Source organism: Rhineura floridana, chromosome 6 (assembly GCF_030035675.1).
Source record: "Rhineura floridana isolate rRhiFlo1 chromosome 6, rRhiFlo1.hap2, whole genome shotgun sequence".
NCBI classification, from domain to species: Eukaryota; Metazoa; Chordata; class Lepidosauria; order Squamata; family Rhineuridae; genus Rhineura; species Rhineura floridana.
Window position 1 is genome coordinate 67,130,408 of NC_084485.1, and position 25,854 is coordinate 67,156,261.

Below are 25,854 nucleotides of genomic sequence, written 5' to 3' on the forward strand. Positions count from 1 at the left end.
GGAGTCGAGCCAGTGGGAGTGTCCGCACTACACAATGTTAATCACACATTTAGAACTCCCAAGCAGGGCTAGAGAGAACTTCCCAAGTAGTGCTGATAAGTAATTTCTATGGCAATGGATGTGATCTAGAGGGCTACTTTTGGGGGTGGGGAATATCCAAGTCTGCAAATGATTCTTGCTCAAGTCACAGCAGGGCAGACGTCACATGTCAAAATTTGTTTTTTCTCTAGCTATAGGTGGATTCCAAAATACTCTTGAAACTGTTTGTACCTCTAGCTTCACAGGGCACTCCTCTCTCACCCCAGAGTTGCATCGGCATCATGTTTTTACTTACCTTCATTCAATGGGACTGACGACTCCCCCGTGGAAGGCTCACCTTCCCCAATCTGGGTCCTGCCACGCAGGTTGAATCTATAGCGCGATATGGGGTCCATCCTCTGGAGTAAAAACTTTGTCTGGTTAGGAGAGAAGTTCTCTACCATTGTTCTGCCACTTTTGGATCCGTTAACTGGAGAGAGAGGTAGGCTGTGTAGGCTTCAGTCTCGTTTTGAGAAACATGTTATGCTACACTTTCACCACCTCTCACCCTAGGATTGTACCCAAACAGAAGTACTGGCTTTGTTTGAAATGGGTATGTTAGTTTTAGAGGACTATTAAAAAAACACACACAGGTAGGGAATCTTATGTCTATCAAGAAGGGAAATTTTTATTTAAGCTGACTAAAATTTCAGCTCCCACGCAGCCCAAAGATAATGTTCCGTGTTAGTCCTACAGGAGCTTTCAAGTCCAGGACTTGTTATGGTGGGGAGCTCTCATACTATGAACAAAAATGACATTCTTCATCTATTTGCTGATAGTTAAGGGCAGGAGATTTTAGGAAGCTAGATGTGTACTTGGTCAGATGGATCCATTCTCATAATGGAATGGAAATGACCAGTAAGAAAATGTGCTGTATGTGTCTGAGAATAAATTGTTAGTGACTCCAAAGAAATCCTCCTACACTAAGACATGCCATTCAACTCCCAAAGAAATTCTAATTCCTGATTAATAACGAGACAACAAACGAACAAAAAACAAGCATGGGACATACAGGCTTGGTATCTAAGGGTGTATCCAATAAGAATGCCATTGGGATGTTCAGGGTGCTCCCATTCCAAAGTGATGGTGTTCTGGTTTGGCTGGCGGATTCTGAAATACCTTGGGGCACTGGGTACTTCAGGGAAAGATGGGTCCAGGAGAGAAAAAGGAAGAGGAAAAATACATATAAGGTAACAGAACTTAAAATGCTGACTGGCCAAAGTTATATGCATATAGAAAAGCTGGATTCTGGTGACATGGAGAATTTGTTAGCAGCCAGGTAACAATCCTGCATGCAGGTTCAGTGCAACAAAATCATGCCTGCATATTTAGTAATGGGCATTTATGCTACTGTTTCATGGATTCATACATAAATTGAACAGATTTAATCATCAGTGTGTGGTGCTGCCCTCTAGTGGCTGAACCACTCACATGAGTTTGTCTATGTTCAGATGTAGTTTACACAGAATTAAAAACCCACAGTCCTCACCCCTTGCTTGGAACTGTACAGACAATCTGATGTGTAAGCTGATTTATCATACGACCCCTTTATCCTCTTGGCCCATTTCCTTTCATCACAGCTAAAGTCTCCTCACCATAGCCAGCTAGGCTCAAAATACACAAACTTATCTGAACACAAATTACAATACTCAGCTTTCAGCAACACAGGCCACATTTTACTCATGATGTTTCATGCCATCAAAGCCAGTCCTTATTCCTATTGATGTCAATATGAGAGTCAAGTAGCAGTGGCTTGCAAGGGGGTTGTTGTGGCATGTATGAAGAGGCTGCTTAGGAAAGAAGACCCCTCCCCATGCCCCTTACTGGTAGGTGTATGGATCAGAGACCAAAAAGAACAGCTTCACAAATGGTGTCAAGAAAATCTCTTTTATCAAGAGAATTTCCTTCCATGCTTCTTAAAAGATTGCTTGGAAGGAAATTTCCTTGATAAAAGATTTTCTTGAAATGTGTCAGGAACCTCACCATTAGTTAAGCTGTCTTTTTGTTTGTGTATGTTTGGCATGTTTGCATGGCTGTTTCTGATCCTCTTTTGTCTGCTGTTTGGATCAGACCCTGTTATGTGTGGAACTGCTGACTGAGCTCATAATGTCTACCAGGAAGGGCACAGGGCTATCACCACCCCCTATCTGCACCCGATAGCCATTCAGCAGCTGCAGCCTATTCCTATGCGTTACATCCCTTCAGCCAAGCTGCTACTGCTGAACCTAGCTCTCCTTCTGAAAAAAATGGGATTTAACTTAAGACTGGAGAGCAACTGTCATTGGGGAGGAAAATAAGGAATAAAAAAAACCCTGACATTAAATTGCCATTCCACAGAGTAGATGCTAAACAAATGGGTATATTTCTGAAGTAGATCTTGGACGTATTTTTGCAGGAAGTTGCAACTGCTTCTCCAACCACCCCAAGCTTTAGATGAGAGTGGAGCCTTTAATAAAGAAAATTATCCCATCCAATAAAAGCAAGGGGAAAAAGCCCAGTGATCCAAAAACATGACTTATTCTTTATGGTTATACCCATTATAATTAAGGAGAGATTGTATTTTAAAAATTCCTTGCCAAGGTGCAGCTGGTCAGAATTTTATGCTGAAAGTGCCAGAGCTTACTGGTATACTTCTATGCACAGCACTAGATCGTATAATAAGGATTACAGAGCATACAAATAATAGACCCAGCTCAAGCTTCTGTGTGATGCATATGAATTGCCTGATTCAACACACTAGCTAAGCAAAAGTCAGGCTTCATTCAATCCAGTTACCAAAAGCAGCAAGTGATAGAAAAAAACCCCTAGGATTTCATTTTCTGATAAATACAACTAGAAGGAAATCTTGGCAAGAATCTTTTAAGTATGACGATATCTGCCTAGTGTGCAGTTCTGTGGTTTCAAGAATCCATAGAATCAAAAAGAGTCTGGTCCTTATCACTCAAAGCATGGTCCATTAGAGTACTATGAAATGGTAGCTGTAAACACTAAAGAAGCTTTCACTGCTAGTTATGAGAACTGATGAAAAGCTATTGATCTAGCTGTGAAAGCAAACACAGGCAGTATTCTCAATTCTTCCATAAAAACCATCCTTGACTATGTTAAGAACCAGATGAAAATTGTAATTAGGTAGCAATTACAACATAAACCCTTCTATATATCTTACTGCCTTGTATAGCAATGGTTCTCCTCATTATCCAAATTGTACAGAATGAAGGTAAAAGGGACTTGTCTGAGAATACACAGCAGACAAACAGCATAACTAGAAATAAAATCTGGTGTCACAGGTCAGCGCATCATGCTCTGCCCTATTGGCACATTTTCAGTTATTTTTGCTTGCGCTCAATTCCTTTGTCTATCATAAGCTCTTATATATTATGGGTGTGAAGTGGGTAAAAAAGAATCCTGGACGTCAGAATGGCCACTTTGCTTTTTCCAGTCTTTATGGCTCTGTGACTTGACCTTAACCCTGCCCCACACTGCAGGAGCACACAGTACTCTGGCAGTGGAAGTCTGGATAAGTATACCTGACATGCGGGAAAAGCTTTTTTACGATCTTCATCAGGACTGATGACACAGAACCTAAGGAGTTTAAAGGCTTTCAGTAAGAAAGAGTTCTGCTCCACCTTCTTCTTTCACACACAAAAAGAAAGAATTCTGCGAAGCTGGGCAAATATTATCCAAAGACCTACCTCCTTCAGGTGTTGTGAACTCCAGAATTTCACTTCGAGGCCCATCTCCTCTCCCGTTGACCACAACCATCTCCAGTTTGTAGTTGCTATAAGGAAACAGCTGGGACACAATGCCCCGTGTCCGGTCTCCAGGAAAACCCATAGACTGCTTTTTCTTGGAGACCCATAGATTCTTCAGCAAACTACTTTCTCTCCAGAAGTAAGCCTTCAAGAAACATGTAAGGCAAGTGAAGCTTTTCCTATTTGAGTGTTACTAGATTTCAAGAACAAAATCACAACAGATTTTCTTCTTTCACACAAGGATTAGTTCAACCTCACCAACTATTCCACAGGGGAGGAGGAAGTCAATATTGTTACTGTCCATTTTAGAGGTGATGACACATATGGAAGATGAATGACTGGATCAAATAGGCAAGTCATACAACAGCCAACAAATAACTGCCCCCTCAAAAAAGTCCAGGCCTTCACAGCATGATCTCCTGCCATCTCTAACTGATTATTTAGTAGTTTAAGCAATGAAAATTTAATTTGTTTAAGCTCATTCATGGCCATCAAGAAACCCTCTATTACTATAGCTTTGACTAGACTGTAGTTAGAAAAAAAAAACAGAAGCAAAAAGCAAAACACATACGATGAAGAAAAATTCTCAGATCTGAGAAATGTGCAAATGGTTAACTCTGCTAACTTCTCAAGAAATTCTGAAAGAAAATATTTTGCTGCTGATTTGGGTGAGTTTTTTTTTTGGGGGGGGGGGTTCTATTTGGTGGGACAAAAAATGGAGAAAGAGAGAGAATACCTGATCTTGAGGAAAGAACATGTTTGGCTTTTGGAGACACCCTTTAGCTATAGGCACAATGCTTAAATGCTGACTAGGCCAAAACAAAACATTAAAGTGTTGATTAATAAGACATGCCAGATACACACTGGGGATGACACAGAAGTCAGGGGAAATTATCGCTTTTCTTCTCCACATTGAAAACAGGGTCTGTGATCTTCAAGATGATGAAAGAAGCCAGTTATGCCTTGTAAGCAGAAAGGCATCATAAGTCAGCAGCTACTCAGAACTACATCTTTGTAAGTGACCAAGAAATAACTAGATGTTCATAACTAGTTATGAACTTCCACAGGCTGTTTATTTACACCTCATTGGGTTGTTTTGCACACTTTCTAGTGCAATTATTCCATCACAACTGTAAATAGGAAAGTGATAGAAAATTGCACTAGAAAGTGCAGGATAACAACCATTAGCTGGCAATGACAACCTTGGTGCAAGTTTTGTGTGACTGTATCGGAATGAATGCTCAATGAACAGCTGGTTTGGAAGCTACCGAGGGATGTCTAGACTTTAGGTATGATTGGAAGGTGCCTGATCTATCGTTGTGTGCATGCTGGATCAGAATGTTACATGGCTTCTCTTGCTGATGGTTTCTGTTAGGTTTCTGGACCTAGGCAATGCCCTTACATATCTGTACTTTACCCTCCACCGATGTAAATGCATATCTGTCTACATAACAATGGTTTTCAATGCCATTTAGCAATTTCTAAATTTTCCATGTCATCCCCATTGTATAAAAGGCAATGTGATCATCAGTCATCATTAGTGTCAGGGGTTAGCCATATTAATGTGATTTGGTTTTGGTTCTGCTCACTCTGTATTCCTTAAGCTGTCCCTGGACGGTTTCCGGGTACACTCTATTCCATTGCAGGCTGACTGCTGTGCTGTTTACAACTTTGAGTCTAAGATCACTGGGAGCAGATTTAGGATCTAAGTGGCCAAGAATAAAGCAAAGCAGAGATTATGTATAGGCAGAAATGTGAAGAATACGCCCATTTCCCTCCCTAGATGTTGCAGCGGTTTACCCAAAGCAAATAATGTGAACAGCAGGTTGCTCTTAAACATTGTCCTGGCAGCATCAGTACTATAACTACACACAAAAAATCTGCTGCCATCTTATGGAGACACAAGGCAGTTTCATGTACACTTTTTTGTCAAGTTTGTATGATAGCAGGATCTACCTTACCCTGTTGTCAGACTGTTTATTTATTTCTCCTGCCTACCCCACCTGAGCTCACAATAGGACAATGCCTGGATAGATTTGCAAAGTTAACCTGGCAAACAACAAAAAGCAGCCAACTCTAGAGATGTATAAAAATGCATTCTTATCTCAGCAGCGATACATTAGCAACAAATTAAGCTCAAGCTATATCCACAGAATCATTTATAACATCCTCACTAGCAGAAGTAGATAGCCTCAGATAGGGTAATGGCCACTTAAGAAAAGCATACCTCACAACACAGATGAGCAGCAGGACTTTAAAGTCATCTTTAGAACTGTCTTAGAAACAGATCTGCTGAAACAATTTCCTAACATAGGGCTGATATTTAAATAATAAATAAATAAATAAATAAATTTTATTTGTTAGTCGCCCATCTGTCCGACTTCACGGACACTCTGGGCGACTTACAGCAAAAATACAATATAAAACAATATACAATGAGCAATCAAACATAAACATCAATCCATCTACAATTAATATAATATAAAACCTAGCCCACCCCAAGAATCCCATAGGCCTGCCTGAATAACCAGGTCTTTAGGGTTCGGCGAAAGACCGTCAGGGAGGAGGCATGACGGAGGTCAAAAGGGAGCGAGTTCCAGAGGGTGGGGGCCATGATCGAAAAAGCCCTCTCTCTGGTCCGCACCAGCCTAGCTGTTTTCACGGGTGGGACCGAGAGAAGGCCTTGTGAGGCTGATCTTGTTTGGCGGCATGCTTGGTGATACTGGAGGCGTTCCTTCAGGTAAACTGGGCCAAAACCGTATAGGGTTTTAAAGGTTAATACCAACACCTTAAATTGGGCCCGGTACACAATTGGTAACCAGTGCAGATCCACCAACACTGGGGTAATATGATCCTGGCGGCGGCTCTGCTTTATCAAGTGTGCCGCCGCATTTTGTACCAACTGTAGTTTCCGGACCGTCTTCAAGGGTAACCCCACGTAGAGCGCATTACAGTAGTCTAAGCGAGAGGAGACCAGGGCATGTATCACTCGTAGGAGAAGATGTACAGGGAGGTAGGGACACAGTCTCTGTACCAGATGTAATTGGTACCAAGCTGCCCGGCTCACTGATGAAACTTGAGCTTCCATGGACAGCTGGGAGTCAAGGATGACCCCTAGGCTGTGAACCTGGTCCTTTATGGGTAATCTCACCCCATTAAGGACCAAGTCAAAATTTCCCAATCTTCTCTTATCCCCCACTAGCAACACCTCGGTCTTGTCGGGATTTAGTTTCAGTCTTTTCTCTCCCATCCATCCACTTACGGACTCCAGGCAATTGGACACGGTATTCACAGCCAACTCTGGTGAGGACTTCAATGAGAGATAGAGTTGAGAGTCATCTGCATATTGGTGACACTGCAGCCCAAAACTCCTGATGATAGCTCCCAGTGGTTTCATATAGATGTTGAATAGCATGGGAGAGAGGATAGAACCCTGTGGCACTCCACAGTTGAGAGGCCAAGGGTCTGAAACCTCATCTCCCAATGCTACCCGTTGATATCTGCCGGAGAGATAGGAACGGAACCACTGTAAAACAGTGCCCCCTATTCCCAGTCCCTCCAAGCGGTTTAAAATGGCAAATATTTATACAGGATCTTATGAAGTACATTTATTTACACAGCAGTTGTTAACCCAGAGAAGAGTTATTCCTGCTGTTGGGAATAAGAACATTTTGTCTGACTTCTACACACATTTTCCACAGAGGAAGAAAAATTGGTTTCAGATGACGGGGTAAAAAAGGTTGCAATGCCTTCGTAGATCCAGTGTTTTAAAGACCAGGAGATAAAAAATAACTTAATGGATTGGAATGGCAAAACATTGTTTTCATTTCACAATATGACTTAGGCTAGAGGCAGACCATAGTTTTGAGGAGAGTTGGTGATATGTAGGAAGTGTGTTGACCACAGTGTACGCCAGGGGGAGCAGATGTGGTGCACGCCAGATGTTCTTGGACTACAGCTCCCATTAATCCTGACCACCGGCAGTGCTGGTATGGCATGATACAGTCCAACAGCATCTGAAGGGTACCAAGCTGAGTTCCTCTGGTGTATACATTTATTCCTTCCCATGTCACTTCTGGTCAATGGTTTTAGAGTTCTGAAACACTACCCAACCCACCCTGCAAAACTTGTTTATCGGAGAGAACAGTGAGAGAAGCATACATGCGATGAACAACAAAACCAGTTTCATATCACATTCACTTCCATGAAAAAACAACAACACAACCACTCTACCCTAAGTAAGACAGTATGTGATTAAAGAGTTGTTACAGTTTGACTGCTTCATCGCCTAAAATCAAAGTTTAAAATGCCTGTGTTACACTACTTATGGAAGTTCTTGCGTAGAGTCCTTTACCTCTCCTCGTTTTGTTAAATAGCTTCTACTTACTCAATTACTGAATGCAGGGTAGCTTCTTATTGAAGAAGATACCCATGCAGTTTATTGCCTTGTTCATTATTTCCTGTATTTTTTTAAAAAAGGTACCTTCCTCTTTAAATAGCACGGCTATTGTCCAGCAGGACAACAGGTTTCCTGGCAACCAGACTGGCTGTGCAATAGACCAGATGGGAGCCTGCACAGCTACATGTATTGCTGGGATGGCCATAGAAAAAACTGCTTATACATTTGCACATTCCCTGGTGATGGGCTATGATGCTCAGGCCAATGAAGATGGCAACAGCTGTTGCTGCAAAGAGTTTCCTGTGGTTGAAAGCATGTGGTGTGGCTACTTGTGGGAGGGCTGGTTTACTCCAACAATCCTACATCCAGGGATGGCCAAAAGTAAAGGAACAGCAAATAAGATAGATAACAAAAGTTAAAAAAAAATGAAAAAAGTGCACCAGGTGAGGGACTGGACACAAGTTTACATAAAATGGATATTGGGTACATCAGTTAGCAGTGAACAATTATATTTTCTTTAAAAACAAAACAAAACAAAATCCCAACAACTATCTAGGCACCATGCCATCTATTAAGTTGGGATGACAGCATTCTCTCCTCTTCCCCACCCTCAGCTCCTAGGGCAGCTATGAATTATATGCACAACTAAAAGTAACAGTATCAAATCATTCATTCTCTCTCCCCCACTCCCTGCAAACTTTTAATAAATTAACACAGCATTGATTTGTGGATTTTATATTTTATTATCTATTTATTAAATTTATATCCCACCCTTCCTCCCAGAAGGAGCCCAAGGGGGCAAACAAAACACTATAGTCTATAGTATCAAAAGCCATTGAGAGATCAAGTAGGAATAACAGGGTTGCACTCCCCCTGTCCTTCTCCTGATAAAGGCCATCCATCAGTGTGACCAAGGCCAATTCAGTCCCATAATCAGGCTTGAACCTAGATTGAAATGGAATCTGTTTCCTCCAAGAGTACTTGCAACTGCAGTGCCACAACCCTCTCAATCACCTTCCCTAAAAAGGGGATATTTGTGACCGGGTGGTACTTGTCACAAACCAATGAGTCTACGGTGGGCTTTTTCAGGAGTGGTCAGATCACTACCTCTTTCAGGGCAGCTGGAACCACTCCCTCCCGCAAAGACAAGTTGACCACATCCTGGATTCACTCGGTCATACCCTCTTGGCAAGCTTTAATAAACCAAGAAGGGCAAGGGTCGAGACAATACACTGCTGGCTGCATTGTTGCAAGCATTTCGTCCACGTCATCAGGAAGCATCAACTGAAACTGATCCCAAGAAGTTGTAGCAGACGTTGCACTGGACATTTCACTGGGGACTATAGTAGATGTGAATGGGACATCAAGATTGCTATGGAGGCAAGCAACTTTACCTTCAAAGTGCTTGCAAACAATTCACAGTGGGCCTCCAAAGTATCTAAAACTCCATTTCCTGGAGCGTATGTCAACAGACAGTATGATAAAGCTCATTGGACGGCTACTTGAGGATGAAATGGTGGCGGAGAACTAGCCCTTCTTTGTCGCCTTCACTGCCACACAGTAGGCACGGCTATGATGTTTTACTCATGCCTGATCAGCCTCGCAGCATGTCTTTTGCCACTTGGGCTCTAGCCATTGTCCAGCCTGTTTCATTGTCCACAGTTCACTGGTGTACCAAGGTGCAAACTGGGCTCCACAATGCCAGGAGAAGGCACTCAGGGGCAACCATGTTAAGAACCCAACATGTCTTGTTGTTCCACAGTGTAACAAGGGCTTCAACAGAGTCACTTGCTCTATCTACTGGGAACTCTCCCAGGGCTTTCAGGAATCCAGTGGATTCCATTAGTCTCTGGGGGCACACCATCTTAATCTGTCCATCACCACTGCAGGATATCACAATAATATAGCACTAGTTGTGACTTCTAGTGAAACAAAACTTACATCTAAAATGGATTCCTCCCTCACCCCCCCCCCCACAAGTTAGGAACTTAGATTCAATCTGTCAGAAAGAAAGAAAGAAAGAAAGAAAGAAAGAAAGAAAGAAAGAAAGAAAGAAAGAAAGAAAGAAAGAAAGAAAGAAAGAAAGTTGCTTGATCCATTAATAAAAACAGAAGCTGAAATCTTTCAAGCTGATAAAGCATGAAAAGCAAGAATCTTTTGAACTGATGGTTGCGCTGTCTGTGGTTCTGAAAGAACAGAGTCATTCATACTTCACTGCAACTGGCACTGGGCTCTCAGAGCCTAGTTTGTGAAACACGAAAGGAGTGGCTTTTCTGCCACAGCTCTTCCTCCCCCCCATGCTGTATTCCCATCCTTCTTCCTTATATTACTTCTGTCCATCCTTACCTTTCCCCCAGTTAATCACTCTTCTCTCTCTTATTTCAATTTTCTTGTTGGTGCAAGTTTTCCCCCCCCCATGTTGTTATCATTAATTTATATAAACAAACTTAGATAGACAATAAACAATTTAAAAAAGAATGCACAGAAATGTATGACACCAGTAGTCCAGGATCTGCACTGTTTTGCTAGAGCTTTCTGAACACAATCCACAAAGGTGATTTTGACTTAGAAGGCCCGTTAAGAACCAAGATTAAACACACTTATGAGATTGTGGCATGGCACAGGAAAGAGGCAATCTCTAAAATCAGCCAAGAATACCACTTTGAAAAATATTCTTCATGAATCAGGTTCATACATGTTGGCTTGACAGGCAGAGAAACATTATTGACGAATTCCTTTCTCTATACAAATGCTCTGGTAGAGTATCTGTATATGGTTGACCTTCCTAGATACTCACCCAATGTCTTTGAGGGGTATTCCAAAACCCTTTTACCTGGACTGGCATTCAGCGGCCAAGGTTAAGATGGGGGAGTTTTTTTTTAAAAAAATTGCATTTCATTCTGATTTTGACTAATAGAGAATTGACTTCTGAACATTGTAATCTGACAGAGCCCTTGAGATGGGGAGGGCTGCTAACTGAAAGTGAATAACAATTATTTGAGAGTTTGCTTATTCAGCATATTCCAGACCTATTCCTGGAGAACTGAAATAACCAAAACAACCAACGCATATAGATTTAACTTCAATGTTGGGCAGCCACCTTCTTGCCTGGAAGTCTTATTTGGCAGCTATCAAAGGGCGTCATTCATTTGGTGATTATTTAGTTTTAGGAGATGACTACAGAACAGGGGTGGGGAACCTGTGGCCCTCTAGATATAGTTGAACTCCAGTTTCCATCAGCATTAGCCAGCATGGCCAATGGTCAGGAATGACAGGAACTGTCATCCAACAATGTCTGGAGGGCCAAAGGTTCCCCACTTTTGTTACAGAAGACAGGAGCAGAACATATGATTTATGTGTCACCTCTGAATTTTGTTGTGGGATAACAAAAGGGAATTATAGTTTGGGGAGTAAGAAGAATTTCTCTATGTTCCAGAAATCTTTGGGAATAATTAAGTGTTTTCCCAGTGTGAAACTTTCTTTAAGAATCAAACTGTGGGAGCTAGCACTAGGCAGAGTGCACAATGACTGCAGGCTCCAGTGCCAGAGCGATCCAAGTACTGTAACTCTGGGCTCACTGCATACTTATACCCTCAACAGCCTACTGGTGTAGTGTGGCTGGGGCTACCAAAAGGATAGGTGGACACCTGTATTGAAGCTGACTACAGAAATGACACTGGTTGCATACCAAGATTCCTGTGTAGGTTAATTTGCAGATAAAACTGCAACCATATGGTATGTAACAGTCCCTATTCCCTCCACCAACAGCATGACTGTAGGGTACTTAAAAATGCTTCAGTATGGCTGAATTAGAAGGCAAAGGGCTAAGAGCAATGGGAAGCAAATACCTTCTCTCTCTCTCTCTCACACACACACACACACTCTCTCTCCATATTGGGAAACTGACATTTGTATTTGCATTCCATAAGGACTTGTGAGTGTATTTGCATTGGAGTGTCGATTATGGAGCAACTATGTAGTCTGGATCTTACATAGTCATTCAAACACTCAGGCTTGGATAATTGAACCCTTATGCTGTCCCCCAAAATGAGGAGCAGGGGGCTAGCTTAATATTCATGGCTGAATAAGTATTTGAACTCAAGTATCCACAGTTTAAGTCTAACACACTCTTTATCCATGTTACTTTCTATTTACATTGATATTAATGTTATTTATCTACCTACTTATCTCAGTTACACAGACAGTGACACATATGGCTGTAGTTGGCTCATCTAATCTCTCTGAGTCTCAGTTTGACATCCATAAGGTAGAAATAATATCTTTGTTTAAGCGCAAAATGTGGAGAGAGCACAGTAACTATATTTGCTGCTATTTTGCTTCTTAGAGATATACACACACATGTTGATATGTTTTGGCTTTTCATGTGTTACGATGTGTTTTTAAATAAAGAAGATATGAGCATTTTAAATAAATAAGAGATGGAAATATACATTTGCAGAAAAATGAGTTAATTTGAAGTTTCTAGACATGCATGCTAAAGGTCTGGAGGAGCATACTAGATACTTCTGAAGTTTTAACATGAGACTTTCACTCCCTAGAGTGAATCATAAGAGTGCCTAGCACGGGAATTCAGTGCCTCTTTTTAAACGAGTCAAGCACAACCAATCTTGGATTGCAAGATTGCCCATTAGCATTGACCAGTGCTGAAGGGAGTCTGCTTTTGTTACCCAAACTCTCTATGGCTATGAGAATACTCACAATCTTCTCCTGAGTAGCCAATGACTGTGTCAGGTTCCATAGCAACCCCGTAATCATTTTGGGCCTGCACTTTGATCTCGTAGGGTGTATAGATGGGCGTCTGCGTGACAGTGAACTGGCTGACGTCACCCTTTACTGTCCTGTTGCTCCAGCTCTCCCGGGTGTCTTTTCTTCTCCATTTCACAATGTATCTGAGGTTGGGGCCGTAAACCTGGGTTGCATTTAGTGGCTTAAAGGATACACAAACATTAAGAAAACAGTTATCCTTGCTAACTTTGAACATTGGCAGCTATCCCCATCTCCTGCCCAGTGTGTCTATGAAACACAGATTGATCTAGAACAATCAGGGCTAACAAGCACATGGAGAGCATATGCTTTCATATGCTAGCACCTACTTCATCAGATGCAGGAAGTGTTATCCTCACTTGACAGATTCGCCCCCGACAGAAACAATAAATCATACACAATGTGCTACACATACATACATGCATAGAATTGGTCTGTCATATATCTAAGCAAACCCTGAGGTATGTAAAAAAAAAAAGAATAGAATGAGTTATGCCACACACCTATTGCTATCCTCTGCACTTCATGCCCCCCCCTTTTGACCACACTATTTTCAATCTCCTGCCCCCCTTATTCATGAATGGGTGTGTGCGCACAAATATTTTACAACTGATGATAACCCATAGTGCGCCTAACAAAGTGGGTTCTAGTTCAAAAAAGCTTATGCAAAAATATGTGCTTTTAGTCTTCACTGTTCACTTTATGGTGTTTTTGCTGCAATAGACTGGAGAAAGACCTAGATAAATGCAGAAGCATCTAGATAACTGCACAATATCCAACTACATGAACCCCATGCCATATTAACTATCCATATTGAAGCCTTTTTCCTGCGTTCCAGCATCACACTTTTATTTTATGAAAATATTTCCATCCTGTCCTGCTGTCCCTTTCAGGACACTCAAGGTGACTCACAAAACAATTAATGCAATACATAAATATAACAAAGTCAATAAAAACAAATCAACAAAACTACATGAAAGAAGGAAGGGCGGTTAACATAAACAAAGCAAGGCAAAATACAGTATCTGCAGCCTGTAGGATAAAACAAATTAAACTATCGCCCTGCTGAGATCAGGAGCTCACCTGAACAGCAATTTCTTAACCTGGCATAAAACAGCAACCATCAAAGAGAGAGTCAAGTCTGTCTCCCAGTGTCATGAGGCCTAGATCTTCAGTCCCACTGCTAAAAAGAACCTCCCATGTGTATCCATCAAACATGCTTCATACTATGGTAAGACACAGAAAAGGACTTCATCTCAGTGTGTGGATAGATTCATATGGTTGGAAGTGTTCTTCAGATATCCTAGCATGAAATTGCTTAGGATGTTCAGAAAAAGAACCAGAATTGAACTGGATTTCAAAAGAAATTGGAAGCCAAGTAAATTTACATTTGGTGATCTAGCTGCCATGTTCTGTACCAACTGAAATTTCCAAACACTTTTCAAAGGTAGGCCAATGTGGAATTCATTGAAAAAGTCCAATTGAGATGACCAAGTGTTATAGCCCTGGATACAAGTGCCCTGCAACCTGATGCTGGTGTGGATTCCATACAGGGAGCCAGTCTCCTAGTCAACACACTCCTGCTGCTGCCGTGGGCTGGCTGCGCCACTTCCTGAGTCACTGTGTCACTGCATCAGAGTGCTGCATGTGCATACCTGCCAACACCAAAGATGGTGGCAGGGGCGTCAACACATCTTGGGTGATGGCAGGCATGCACATGCAGCATGCTAACACAGCCAGTCCTGTTTAAGCCCTCAGTGGTGGTGGTAGTGCCACTGCATTGCTGCCACCTTTGAGGCCCACTGGAGTCTGGTGCTGGTCCTTCACACCAGTATCTCCATGGTATCCAGCCTGTAACAGGACACCAAGATGTATGTAACAATGGCCAGCCACTGTAGAGAGACAGAAGTAGGCTCAATTCTCAATATATGTAAATTGCTTCCGAAATCAAACCTATCAATCCCCCAACTTTGGACCTAGCTATTTCAGCCCAAAATGGCCATTTTTCTTTGGCATGGCTGTTTGACAGGAGTGTTTTAAAGTGTACTCAGGATCACATCTGACTTCTCCCTGGTGTCATCACATCCTTGTAAAGTATCATAATGAAACTTCTTGCAGCAAAGATCTTGGAGTACTAACCCAGGTATATCAGAAAAGAATGTGTTGCAATCAACCACCCTATCTTAACTCACCGTCCATGATATAACCATATTATTTCTTGCTGATCCTGTCCCTTTAACTCCTCTGGGGTTCATTTCTGGACCTGAAATAAATTAAAACATGGACTTTGTTTTAAAGCATTGAGTACAACAATAATACTACCCATCACCTTTTCTGTACCATGCTATATTGCTAAATGAATTATCATATGAAATCTAGAGCACAAAGGAAAGGCCCACTTATTTTGAACTGGGACTGGAACCAGTAAGTGAAAACTCAGAGGCCAGTAACCAAGTTTACCATGCTGCCTCTGTCAAAAAGAATGAACTATATAACTGCAATTTGCAAAGCAAACTTTTTAAGTCACTATGACACTGACAGCAGTAACATTCAAATACTTAGCAGAATGAAGGAGCACAGTACAAGATGACATTCAACCCTGGCAAATTAAAAATGTTTGCAGGGCAGGATTTACAATTTGGGAATAATTAGGAAATAATATTAGCAAAATCATGGTTAACTTATTTAAAAAGCACTTAATTTTTAAACAATGTTGTCCGATGAAGGAACATGGACTCAAAGGGAAAAAAATCAATGTGGAGCAGCTGATGGTAGTAAAGCCAGATCAAAAGCAAAAAAATGGTCACAGTCTGCAGTACTGTGTAGCGTTCCCTATGTGTGTGCCCCCATCTCTCTCTCCCTCTCTGTTTCAACTTGTTTTTCTATGCTGTCTCTCCCCCACCATCCATTAACACGTCTGAATTAATTACTTGCAGAAGCCACATGAAACTGGCCTATGGGTGCATACTACCCACCCCAGATTTAAACAAGAGTTCTGATGATCTGAGATGCACAAGATAACCTAACAGCCTCGTTCGTAGAGCCAATATGTGGCTATTTTGAGGTTTTGCAGAAGAATATCCCAAGCCACTGGAATATGAAATGATACCCCATCACTTTCTTAATTTGAAAAGGTGAGTTTATTTGTTATGCTCCACATGTATCCCTCCACACATGTCCACAGTTCAAAATCTTAAATCTCAAATTCCATGGCAGCACTTAATAGTTAAGATTATACTCTAATAAAAGCCCATTAGCCTATGGATTCTCGGCAGAAGATATACTTGGATTTGGCTCACATCACCTCTGACCATTGGCCATGCTGGCTGGGGCCAATGGAGGATGTAGCTCAACATCTAGATGGTCACCAATAAAATTGTTTTATGTGTACACTTAAACACGTAATGGAACAACACGACAAACGTGCCTGCATATATTTCACAGGTACTCTTGCTGGGAACCTGGGATTGGCCACTGCTGGCTGATGAATGTACACTATGACAAATATTGGTTAGCTAAAATGCAATGCATGAAGCAGTCTGCATTTGTCAATTTTAGTGTCTCTTCTTCTTTTTTGCACCTGTTCTTGTGTGTACTATCACTGCATACTTTTATACAGGTGTGCTTTTCTTTTCAAATATATCCAGCCACTCAAATCAAATAGCACTTACGTGCCCCGTTCGTATGGTATCGTTCAGAAGGCAAGCTGGGATAACTGCTTCCTACTTCATTCACAGCTATCACTCGGAACTGATAGTTGACATAGGGTGCAAGGCGCAGGATGGCAGAGTTCACACTCCCTGGATAACGGGAATGGTTGTGCCATGATCCAGGTTGGAATCTATCCTCTTCAAATTCTACAATGTAATCTAGAAGAGAGGATTTTGAAGGCTCTTTAAGTTGCTACATAATTGGCCTGCAGACTTAAAAAAATACATCAAACAGTAATAGTATCAGTTGTTAGGATTTTTAAGCTGAGGAACAAATACTGACCTGTGATAGGGCTGTTGTTATCATCACCAGGAATCCATGTTAACCGCACACTCCTTTCAGCAAGGTCGGTTAGCTCAAGATCACGAGGACGTTCGGGACGTTCTATCAGTAAAAAGATACACATAAGTTGTAGGATTCCTTAATGGACTAGCTTTCTCTAGAGCTAATAATTTATACCTTTGGGTATCATGACCCCCAACTCTGTGACCCTGCAGTACACAGCAGAGAACTCTGATTAGGATAAAGCTCAAGCCATTTCCTCAGAGGAAGAATAGTCAGCACTGTATTTGGAACAGCGTTGTTGCCATCTTCAGGCTCAGGTTATGAATCCTTGCAGCACCTCCATCTCTTCTGCCTTGCAGAAGTCAAAAGACTACAAAACCAGGCAAAGCCCCTCTTTAAACAATTCAGCCAGCTCCTCTAGGGAGGTGGAACCAACTACACAACTGGTCTTGGCTCCAGGTCCCTACTGGCACAACATCTTTCTACAGCTACCTTACTGGGAAAGAGCTTCAGCCAACACAGCCACTTAGAACTATCCAAGGTCCTGTTTTTCTCTGCTCTCTTTATAAGAGAGCCATAATGGCTGGTTCACAATCTCTGCAAAGGCAGAGCTTTACAAACAAGGGAACATAAATACAGTGAAGGCCACAGATCACCTTGCAAAAACAAAAAAGTGGATGAGGAAAGCCTCCCATCACTTTGAATATCAAGCCCAAAGATTCATCCATGTAGTCTAATCCAAATATTCTTACTTTCCATTAGGGGGCAACATCAACAACAATTTGTGCAATTGAAATCACGACCCCTTAACCCACTGAGGTTCTAATGCTCATGAACATCTGTCATTAAGCTCGGGCCAGTTATTGTACTTTCTGAGGCACTTAAAATTCGTATCAAAGTTATTGCAATGGTCAAGTAAGAGTATAACAATAATCCAAGTGGTAAATGGATTAGCAGTGATTACCTTTGGGTAGGGTCATACGGTTAGCAGAAGAAGGAGCTGCAAAGATAGATATTAGCTATTTAGGTGGTTAGTCCAATGGTTAAGCACATCTTTTTGCAGGGACACAATGTGCAGTGGCTATGCCAAGTTTTAGGAAGCCCTGGGCAACGATGCACTCCAGCCCCTGCCACATCACTGAATCACTTCCTATGTCCCCAGAGGCTGCCCTGGTTGCTCCTTCCTCCATCTACCAGGTGGTGGGAAGGGAACAAACAGGACAAAATAAATAAAAAGGGACACATCCTTTAACAAGCAGGAGAGAAGGGAATTTCCTAATCTGCCTTTTCCCCAAAAAACACTTTTTATAGATGCTGCTGAGTGCTCTGGCTCAGGTATACCTAACAACCTCTATAAAACATTTTGGAAAAAGACTAGGATGAGGGACCACTTTGGTCCCTTGCTTGCCACCTGGATTATTGGTGGCATCCTCTACTCTTCCTCCTCTTAGTGGGGGTGGCAGTCCCCATAAGTTTTTTTAAAACAACAACAACAGCGGAGCGGACAAGCTGCTGCATTTGAAGCAAAGCTCCAGACAGTTGTATCTGCTGGGGACCAGTGGCACTCTGGGGATTTAAAGACAGTGGGCACAACTCTCTGGAGCTTTGCTTCAAATGCAGCAGTGTGGCTGTAAAAAGTTTAAAAAGACGTTGCAAGTTGTCAGGGACTGCTGCTGCAGTGCTGTTTGAGAACACAGAAAGTTGCCTTATCTTGAATCAGACCATTTGTCCATCTAATTCAGTTTTGTCTACACTGATTGGAAGTGCCTCTCTAGGGTTTCAGACAAGGGTCTCTCCCAGCTCTACCATGGAGTTACAGCCCTTCCTCTTGGACTCATGCCTTAAGATACAGTCCTAGCAGCATCAGTGACAACAAGCACCAGAGTACCAGCCTTTACACTATTTTCTTGGCCTACCAGCACCCCTGCCATGCTTTCCCAGTTGTCCTCAGTGTTTCCCCTAACTAGCTTAAGGACAAACCTGAAACACGGAAGACAAGGCTTGTTCCGTGTTTGGTTAGCTGCCAGGGACTTAACATTTGGACAAACTCAAAGGATCTTCATTGACTGCAGATTAAGAAAAGGTCTCTGGCCCTGTCTGGTCAGTTGCACCAGATCCAATTTGATGCTGCTCCTTCCTTGTTAGACAGGATGGAGTAGAAGCATTAATTTCAAAGACAGAAACACCTGGGTAGATCTGTTGCTAGAAACCTCTGAGATCCTTTGCTTTGAAATCATTATGCCTTCACAATAGGAAAGAGATGATTACTGTAGGTGGCAGCTACAACTGGCAAGATGCCCTGGTCAATCTGGCACCATGGTTAACTTTTTAGAGATCTGTATGTATTATGCTCAGAAAGGCCACTGAAACTATTTTGGGTAATCTTCCACAAAAAGACAACACGGGCAGTTAGAAATTGTCAACAAGAGCATTTCAAATTCAAAGGATTAGACAGTTATGTTTTCATGTCCATTGCACATGGTACCCTATTAGCATTATTCCACAACAGCAGAGAACAGGTCACAAAATTTATTTAAACAAGTTGCCAGTGTCTCACTCACCCCCACCCCCTTATCTCAAGCTCTGCAAACTTGAAAGGAAGATGAAGTTACCCAAAACAGTGAGATGGGCTCTGGCAGCATCTCTATCTAGTTCAGTGCTGGCCACACAGGTATAATATCCTTGATCTTTTTCAGCCACTCCATGTATCATTAGGTCATCTTCTTCTTTCCTTATTCTTTTAGAAGGGAAACATTAAAAATAAACAAACACATAATGGAAATATGCCCCCACCAAGCTTGCTTAAACCAATGGCAGGCCCCACTGTAATGGCCACCTTGAGTATGTTTTATTTTATTTTATGGGCAGAGCACTCCAACTCGTCGGAGGCGGGCAGGAGCAAAGCCAGCAGAGGAGGAGCTGATGGAAGGGACTGCCACATCTAGCTGCTGCCTGGAGGCCCGAGAGGGGAGGACGCTGGCTGTGCCGGCAGAGCATAGCAGAAGGAAATAAAATATGTTTCCTTCTGATACCCTTTTCCCAGGGTACTGGCTGCTGGGATGGAGGGCAGTGGGAGGGAGCTGAAGAGGACCTAGATATAGTGTAAGTCCCCCCCCCAGTGCCTCCCCCAACATGCCGCAGAAAATCTCTTTTTCAGGCCTTCCACCAGCTTGCCTTCCACCAGGCTGGGCTTCTCTGGAGGATCTCCGTCTGAGTCAGCCGGGACCCAGCCAGCTCAGCGGGAGTTCTGTCGTATCCAACTCCCCCTAGCCTGGCATAAACAGCAGCTGGATTGCACCTTTAGTATACTTTTATCCTGCCCTTAATCTTACAATGTAAGAACAAGTTATTTATAGTTAATATGTAAATATAAGATATAAAATGACCCAATAACAGACCAATTTTTTCCTATTTGTTAAAGGGTGGGATAAAAAATTTCTTACTAAAAAACAAACTTAGGCTGCAATCCAATCCCCACTTTGTATAGGGCTGGTTTTTTGGTGTGTGTGTGTGTGTGTTTGACTGGTGATGGTCTCACTCCATTGGTGCAGGGCTCCCCATTCTACCCCATGAACTAGCGGGAGGGCAGATGTATTGCTGGCAAGATCTCCACTGGTGGTAGCCTCTGGAAAGTCCCAAAATGGGGCACTCTGAGGCAGGGAAGATCTGAACTGGCCTTAGATCTACTGGATCCCAAGCCAGCCTCAATGTAATCACTTAACTATCAGGCCCAATCACCATGCTGGCATAATAAATTTATCTGCACCTCTTCCTTCTGCCCTTGTCAGTGTGAACAAAAGGTCTGCGGATGTGGCAGTAACTCTGCCATTCCATTATGCCTTGCTGCTCCTGGGTTTTGGATTGTCCTGCCAAACTTTTAATTTTGAAGAAGTAAGGAACATGGTGACTGTTATCTTTCACTCAATCTGCTACTTTTGTTGTGTGACACAGCAAGCACAACTGGCCATTTCACTATGAAATGTAAACTACATGAAAAGCTTTAACTATAAAAGCTTTGGGATAATAGCTGCCTTATACATCAGATTATTTGTCCATCTAGGCCAAGGAAGGGTTAGGTTTTAGTGTTATTGTTGGAATTTTAAGGTTTTAATGCGAATTATATGTTTTTATGTTGTACGTTGCCCAGAGTGGCTGGTAAACCAGCCAGATGGGCAACTAATAAATTTAATACATAAATAGTAAAATAATAAATAATCTGTGGCCCTCCAGGTGTTGTTGGATTCCAACTCCCATCAGCTCCAACCAGCTTGATTAATAGTCAGGGATAATGGCAGTTGTAGTCCAACAACATCTGGAAGGCCCCAGTTTCCCCATTCTTGAGCTAGGCTAATATTGTCTACTCTGGTTGCAACAGTTCTCCTGGGTCCCATCACTTGACATCTGATCTTTTTACCTGGAGAAGCCAGGGAAAAGAGCCTGGCATCTTGTGCATGCAAAGCATGCATTTTACCTTTGAACTATGCTCCCCCTCCCTGGGTATAAGACACAAGTACAGGCTACCAACAAGGCAAACTGATTTGTTCATTCTTTGTGTCCTCCAGAGATGTAAAATGTTACAGCCTTGAGAACATAAGGCCTAGAAAAACAAAAACAGCACAAACCTGCTTCCTAAGTACAGAGGAGAATCATCCTTGAGCCAGGTTACTGTGAGTCTCAGCGTGGGGTCATGTCTAATCCGGCACACTAAATGAACTGTGGAACCCTTCTTTAACACAGCGTCTTTTGGCCCATCTATGATCCTAGTTTGATCTACGAAGAGTTATACAGTTATAAGCTGTAAGGATATAATGGTGAGGACTACACAACCTAGCCCAGTCAGTTGAAAAGTCCAGTGAAAGAAAAGCACAGTCACTTTGTGCAACCAGAAATAACTTTGGTCAAATTGCAGCATTCCTCCATATTTCTACTTGTAATTCTTTCCGATACCCATAACCAAATGTTGAACAATGATAAATCTTGCAAATGTGCTTATATACCAGTGATACCTACTTTTAATGCACATCATGGTATCTGAGAAGTGCACTTCTGTGCTATGGATCAATTCAATAAATTGCTGTGTTAGGGAGGCAAATTCAAGTGGTGGGAACTCAGCAGATTAAGTATTTCAGGCTACAGCAATGTACTTCTCAATATACTCACTTGCTCCCACTCTGCAGTCCCTTCATTATTCTCAGTATCTGGTTAGAGTCCCAGGAAGGCAAAGAAGCCTTGTGGAGATAGAGATGGGGAGCTGCATGGGCACACAGTCTGTTTGTCCCACTTCTTTTATTCCCCCATCTCCTTGTTGTTTCTAATCTTCCTATCCCCCCCCTCCACTTAACAGTTATTACAAGGATCTACCAATTAGGTAGAGAAACACAGCCAAATGGCAGATTCCTCTTCCTACTGGAGTGTGGTGCATGGTCTTGAAGCCCGAGCATTCCCACTTCTGTAGCCAAAGCTAAATAGCCTCTGGATGCTCTCATAATGGAACAGGGAAGCAGAACAGGAAGCACACCAATTTATAGACCATTTGGAAATTGCTCTTTATTGTTAGTTGGGGGGAGGTCTGTGATCCAGAGTCCAACAAATGACAGGGACCTGTAGTCCCCAATGAGGTGTCCAGTGCAATGTCTGCTGCAATTTCTTGGGAACGGTTTCAGTTGATGCAGCCTGATGACGTGGACAAGGTGCTTGCGATGACGCGGCCAGCAACATGTCTTCTCGACCCTTGCCCTTCTTGGCTTATTAAAGCTTGCCGAGGGGGTCTGACCGAGTGGATCCAGGGTGTGGTCAACGCATCATTGCGGGAGAAGTGGTTCCAGCTGCCTTGAAAGAGGCGGTGATTCGACCACTCCTGAAAAAGTCCACCCTGGACCCATTGGTTTGTGACGACTACCGACCGGTTGCAAATATCCCTTTATAGGGAAGGCGATTGAGAGGGTTGTGGAGCAGCAATTGCAAGTACTCTTGGATGAAACAGATTATCTTGACCCATTCCAGTCTGGGTTCAGGCCTGGTTATAGGACTGAATCGCCCTTGGTCGCCCTGATGGATGACCTTTATTGGGAGAAGGACAGGGGGAGTGTGACCCTGTTATTCTTACTTGATCTCTCAGGGGCTTTTGATACCATTGACCATGGTATCCTTCTGGGCCGACTTGGTGAGATGGGTACTGGAGGCACTGTTTTACAGTGGTTCCGATCCTATCTCCAGGGTCGTTCTCAGAGAATAGCATTGGGTGACTGTCTTTCGGGGCCCTGGCAGTTGTGCTGTGGAGTGCCGCAGGGTACCATCTTGTCCCCCATGCTGTTTAACATCTATATGAAGCCCTTGGGAGCAGTCATCAGGAGATTTGGGGTGAGGTGTCAGCAGTATGCTGATGATACCCGGCTCTATTTCTCCATAACATCTGAAACGGGAGAGGCCGTGCAAGCCCTGGACCGCTGCCTGGACTCGGTGGTGGGCTGGATGAGGGCCAATAAACTGAGTCTGAATCCTAGCAAGACGGAGGCGCTGTGGGTTGGTGGTTCCTGAGTTCTGATAATTGGTCAGTTGCCTGGTTTGGACAGAGTCATACTCCCTCTGAAAGAGCAGGTCTGTAGCCTGGGGTGCTCCTGGATCCATCTTTGTCGCTAGAGACCCAGGTGACCTCCGTGGCTAGGAGTGCCTTTTACCAGTTTCGGCTGGTGAGACACCTGCAGCCGTTTCTGGACAGGGATAGCCTGACCACTGTTGTCCATGCACTGGTAACCTCCAGGCTAGATTACTGTAATGCGCTCTATGTGGGGCTGCCCTTGAGGTTGGTCCGGAAGCTGCAGCTGGTGCAAAATGCTGTGGTGAGACTGCTCATTGGAGCAGGGTATCGCCAACATGTCACCCCACTGCTGAAAGAATTGCACCTGGTGCCCATTTGCTACTGGGCCAAGTTTAAGGTTCTAGTTTTGGTGTACAAAGCCCTATACAGCTCAGGACCAGGTTACCTGAAAGACCATCTTATCCCTTATATACCCAATCGATCACTGTGCTCTGCAGGTGAGGGCTTCCTGCAGATACCATCTTATCAGGAGGTTCGTTCTGCTCAATATAGGAAACGGACCTTTAGTGTGACAGCACCTACCCTGTGGAACTCCCTCCCTTTGAATAGTAGGCAGGCACCATCTCTGCTATCTTTTCGGCACCTTTTGAAGACTTTTCTTTCTCAACAAGCTTTTTAAGTTGAGAGCTATCCCAGTCTGTCTCTGTGTCAGATTTGCTTAATATGTTTTTAACCTTTTAAAAAAGTTTTTAAAATGTTTTTAATGCTGTTTTGTCTTAATGTATTTTAAGATCTGTTTTTATGATGTTTTAAAGTGTTTTTAGTGCCTTGTTTGCTGCCCTGGGCTGCTGCTGGGAGAAAGGGCGGGATACAAATTAAATAAATAAATAAAATAAATAAATAACATGGAGTAATCCTGCATGATTAGCTTTGCATCTCTAGCAAACATCCAATGTGGAATTATAGATATGACTAAGTCATTTAGGGGTCAGATACCATCTAAACATGACTTTGTAGAAATTTTCCTTAAGATTTACACCAATCATAAAATGTGGTACATGCCTCCAAATCCACTTTCATGTTTCTGAAGAGATCTAATAACCCACATCTCTCTCCCATTTAATCTGGTACGCATTCAATCTTATTTCAGTACAATGGAGAATCTTATATATTTCACTTAGAAGTTCTGTGGGCTTATGAGTAGACATTGTAAGTTCAAACTCTATTGGATCTTTTAAGGCGCCATATTTCTTTTGCAACTTATATATGATATTTCTAAATTGGAGATATTGAAAGAAATAAGGACGGGCTCCTTGCATTTCACTAAGAATATGATTATACAATTTTACTACACCATCTAGATACCTATCTTTTAACTTGATTAAGTCAATTTTTCCATACATGTGCTTTAAACGTATGGTGTGGATCTGTCCTTGTTGTCATAGCAGGGTACCCAAAGATCTCCATTATTCGAAGGATACTTGCTCTCGCCTTAAACAGAAGCCATCTTACCTTTTATTTCCAAACGAACCTGGTTCTGTGCTTTGCCAAGAAGATTGGTGGCCACACAGGTATAAGTGCCTTGGTCTTCTTTCCGGGCCATGATAATTTCCAAAGTCCCATTCTCATGCACTATATAGTTGCCAGCCATCAGTGTGCTCCCCTGGCCATTCTTAAACCTCACAACAACACAAGATAATGCTTGTAAGAAAGGGAAGCAGAATAAAGGTACAGACTTACTTCCAGGTATCTGTGTATAGGTCTGCAGTCAAAGGGAACAATCTATGCTCCCTGGGAAGGTGGTTGGGGGTGGTTGGGGAATACTGTAGATGTCCCTGTCCACCAGAAATGGGGCATGCTGGGGGCAGATTTGCCAGATCCAAATCCCCCTCACTCCACTAACAATCCCCTCCTCCCCAAAGAGACATGGTGTATTTATTTTCCCTCCCTTAGTGTTAATTGGATGGAAAATTTCAAAAGATGCCAAGTTGGGGTGTGGGGGCAGATAATTTGTGGCTTCTTTGCCACAGAAAATCCCTCACTACCACATAAGGATTGCTCTGCCCATTATACAAGAAAGTGGATAACACCAACATGCCTGGACTTAGTTTGCCTGGTTATCTGTCCTGCTTAGAAGTGACATAAGTGTTTTAAACTTTTGGGTATACTGTTCCTTAAAACCATGTAACACATTTGGGAAGCTGAAATCAGCATTGTTGAATCATCAGCCAGAGCTTTTCACCTTGCTTAAGACCTTGCAAAAATTGAACATAAGCTGCAAAGCATGGGAAACTTTTGACCAGATA

The 25,854-nt window shown here is 42.6% G+C and overlaps 1 protein-coding gene across 18 annotated transcripts in view; it reads right to left on the minus strand.

The window, feature by feature from the left end:
• NFASC (neurofascin) overlaps positions 1–25,854 on the minus strand; it is a 275,345-nt gene that overhangs the window by 67,300 nt on the left and 182,191 nt on the right. For 11 of the 18 annotated variants that reach the window (XM_061632201.1, XM_061632200.1, XM_061632198.1 and 8 more), the window contains 12 exons: positions 25,061–25,227; positions 21,633–21,780; positions 19,623–19,747; positions 17,975–18,010; positions 17,008–17,109; positions 16,686–16,883; positions 15,207–15,277; positions 12,949–13,177; positions 5,420–5,535; positions 3,771–3,975; positions 1,091–1,213; positions 335–508 (listed from right to left, as the gene is read on the minus strand). In XM_061632201.1, coding sequence (XP_061488185.1) covers positions 335–508; positions 1,091–1,213; positions 3,771–3,975; positions 5,420–5,535; positions 12,949–13,177; positions 15,207–15,277; positions 16,686–16,883; positions 17,008–17,109; positions 17,975–18,010; positions 19,623–19,747; positions 21,633–21,780; positions 25,061–25,227 — 1,694 coding nt within the window. The remainder of the gene's footprint in view (positions 1–334; positions 509–1,090; positions 1,214–3,770; positions 3,976–5,419; positions 5,536–12,948; positions 13,178–15,206; positions 15,278–16,685; positions 16,884–17,007; positions 17,110–17,974; positions 18,011–19,622; positions 19,748–21,632; positions 21,781–25,060; positions 25,228–25,854) is intronic. The other 7 variants (XM_061632202.1, XM_061632197.1, XM_061632196.1 and 4 more) reach the window with 2 other exon arrangements.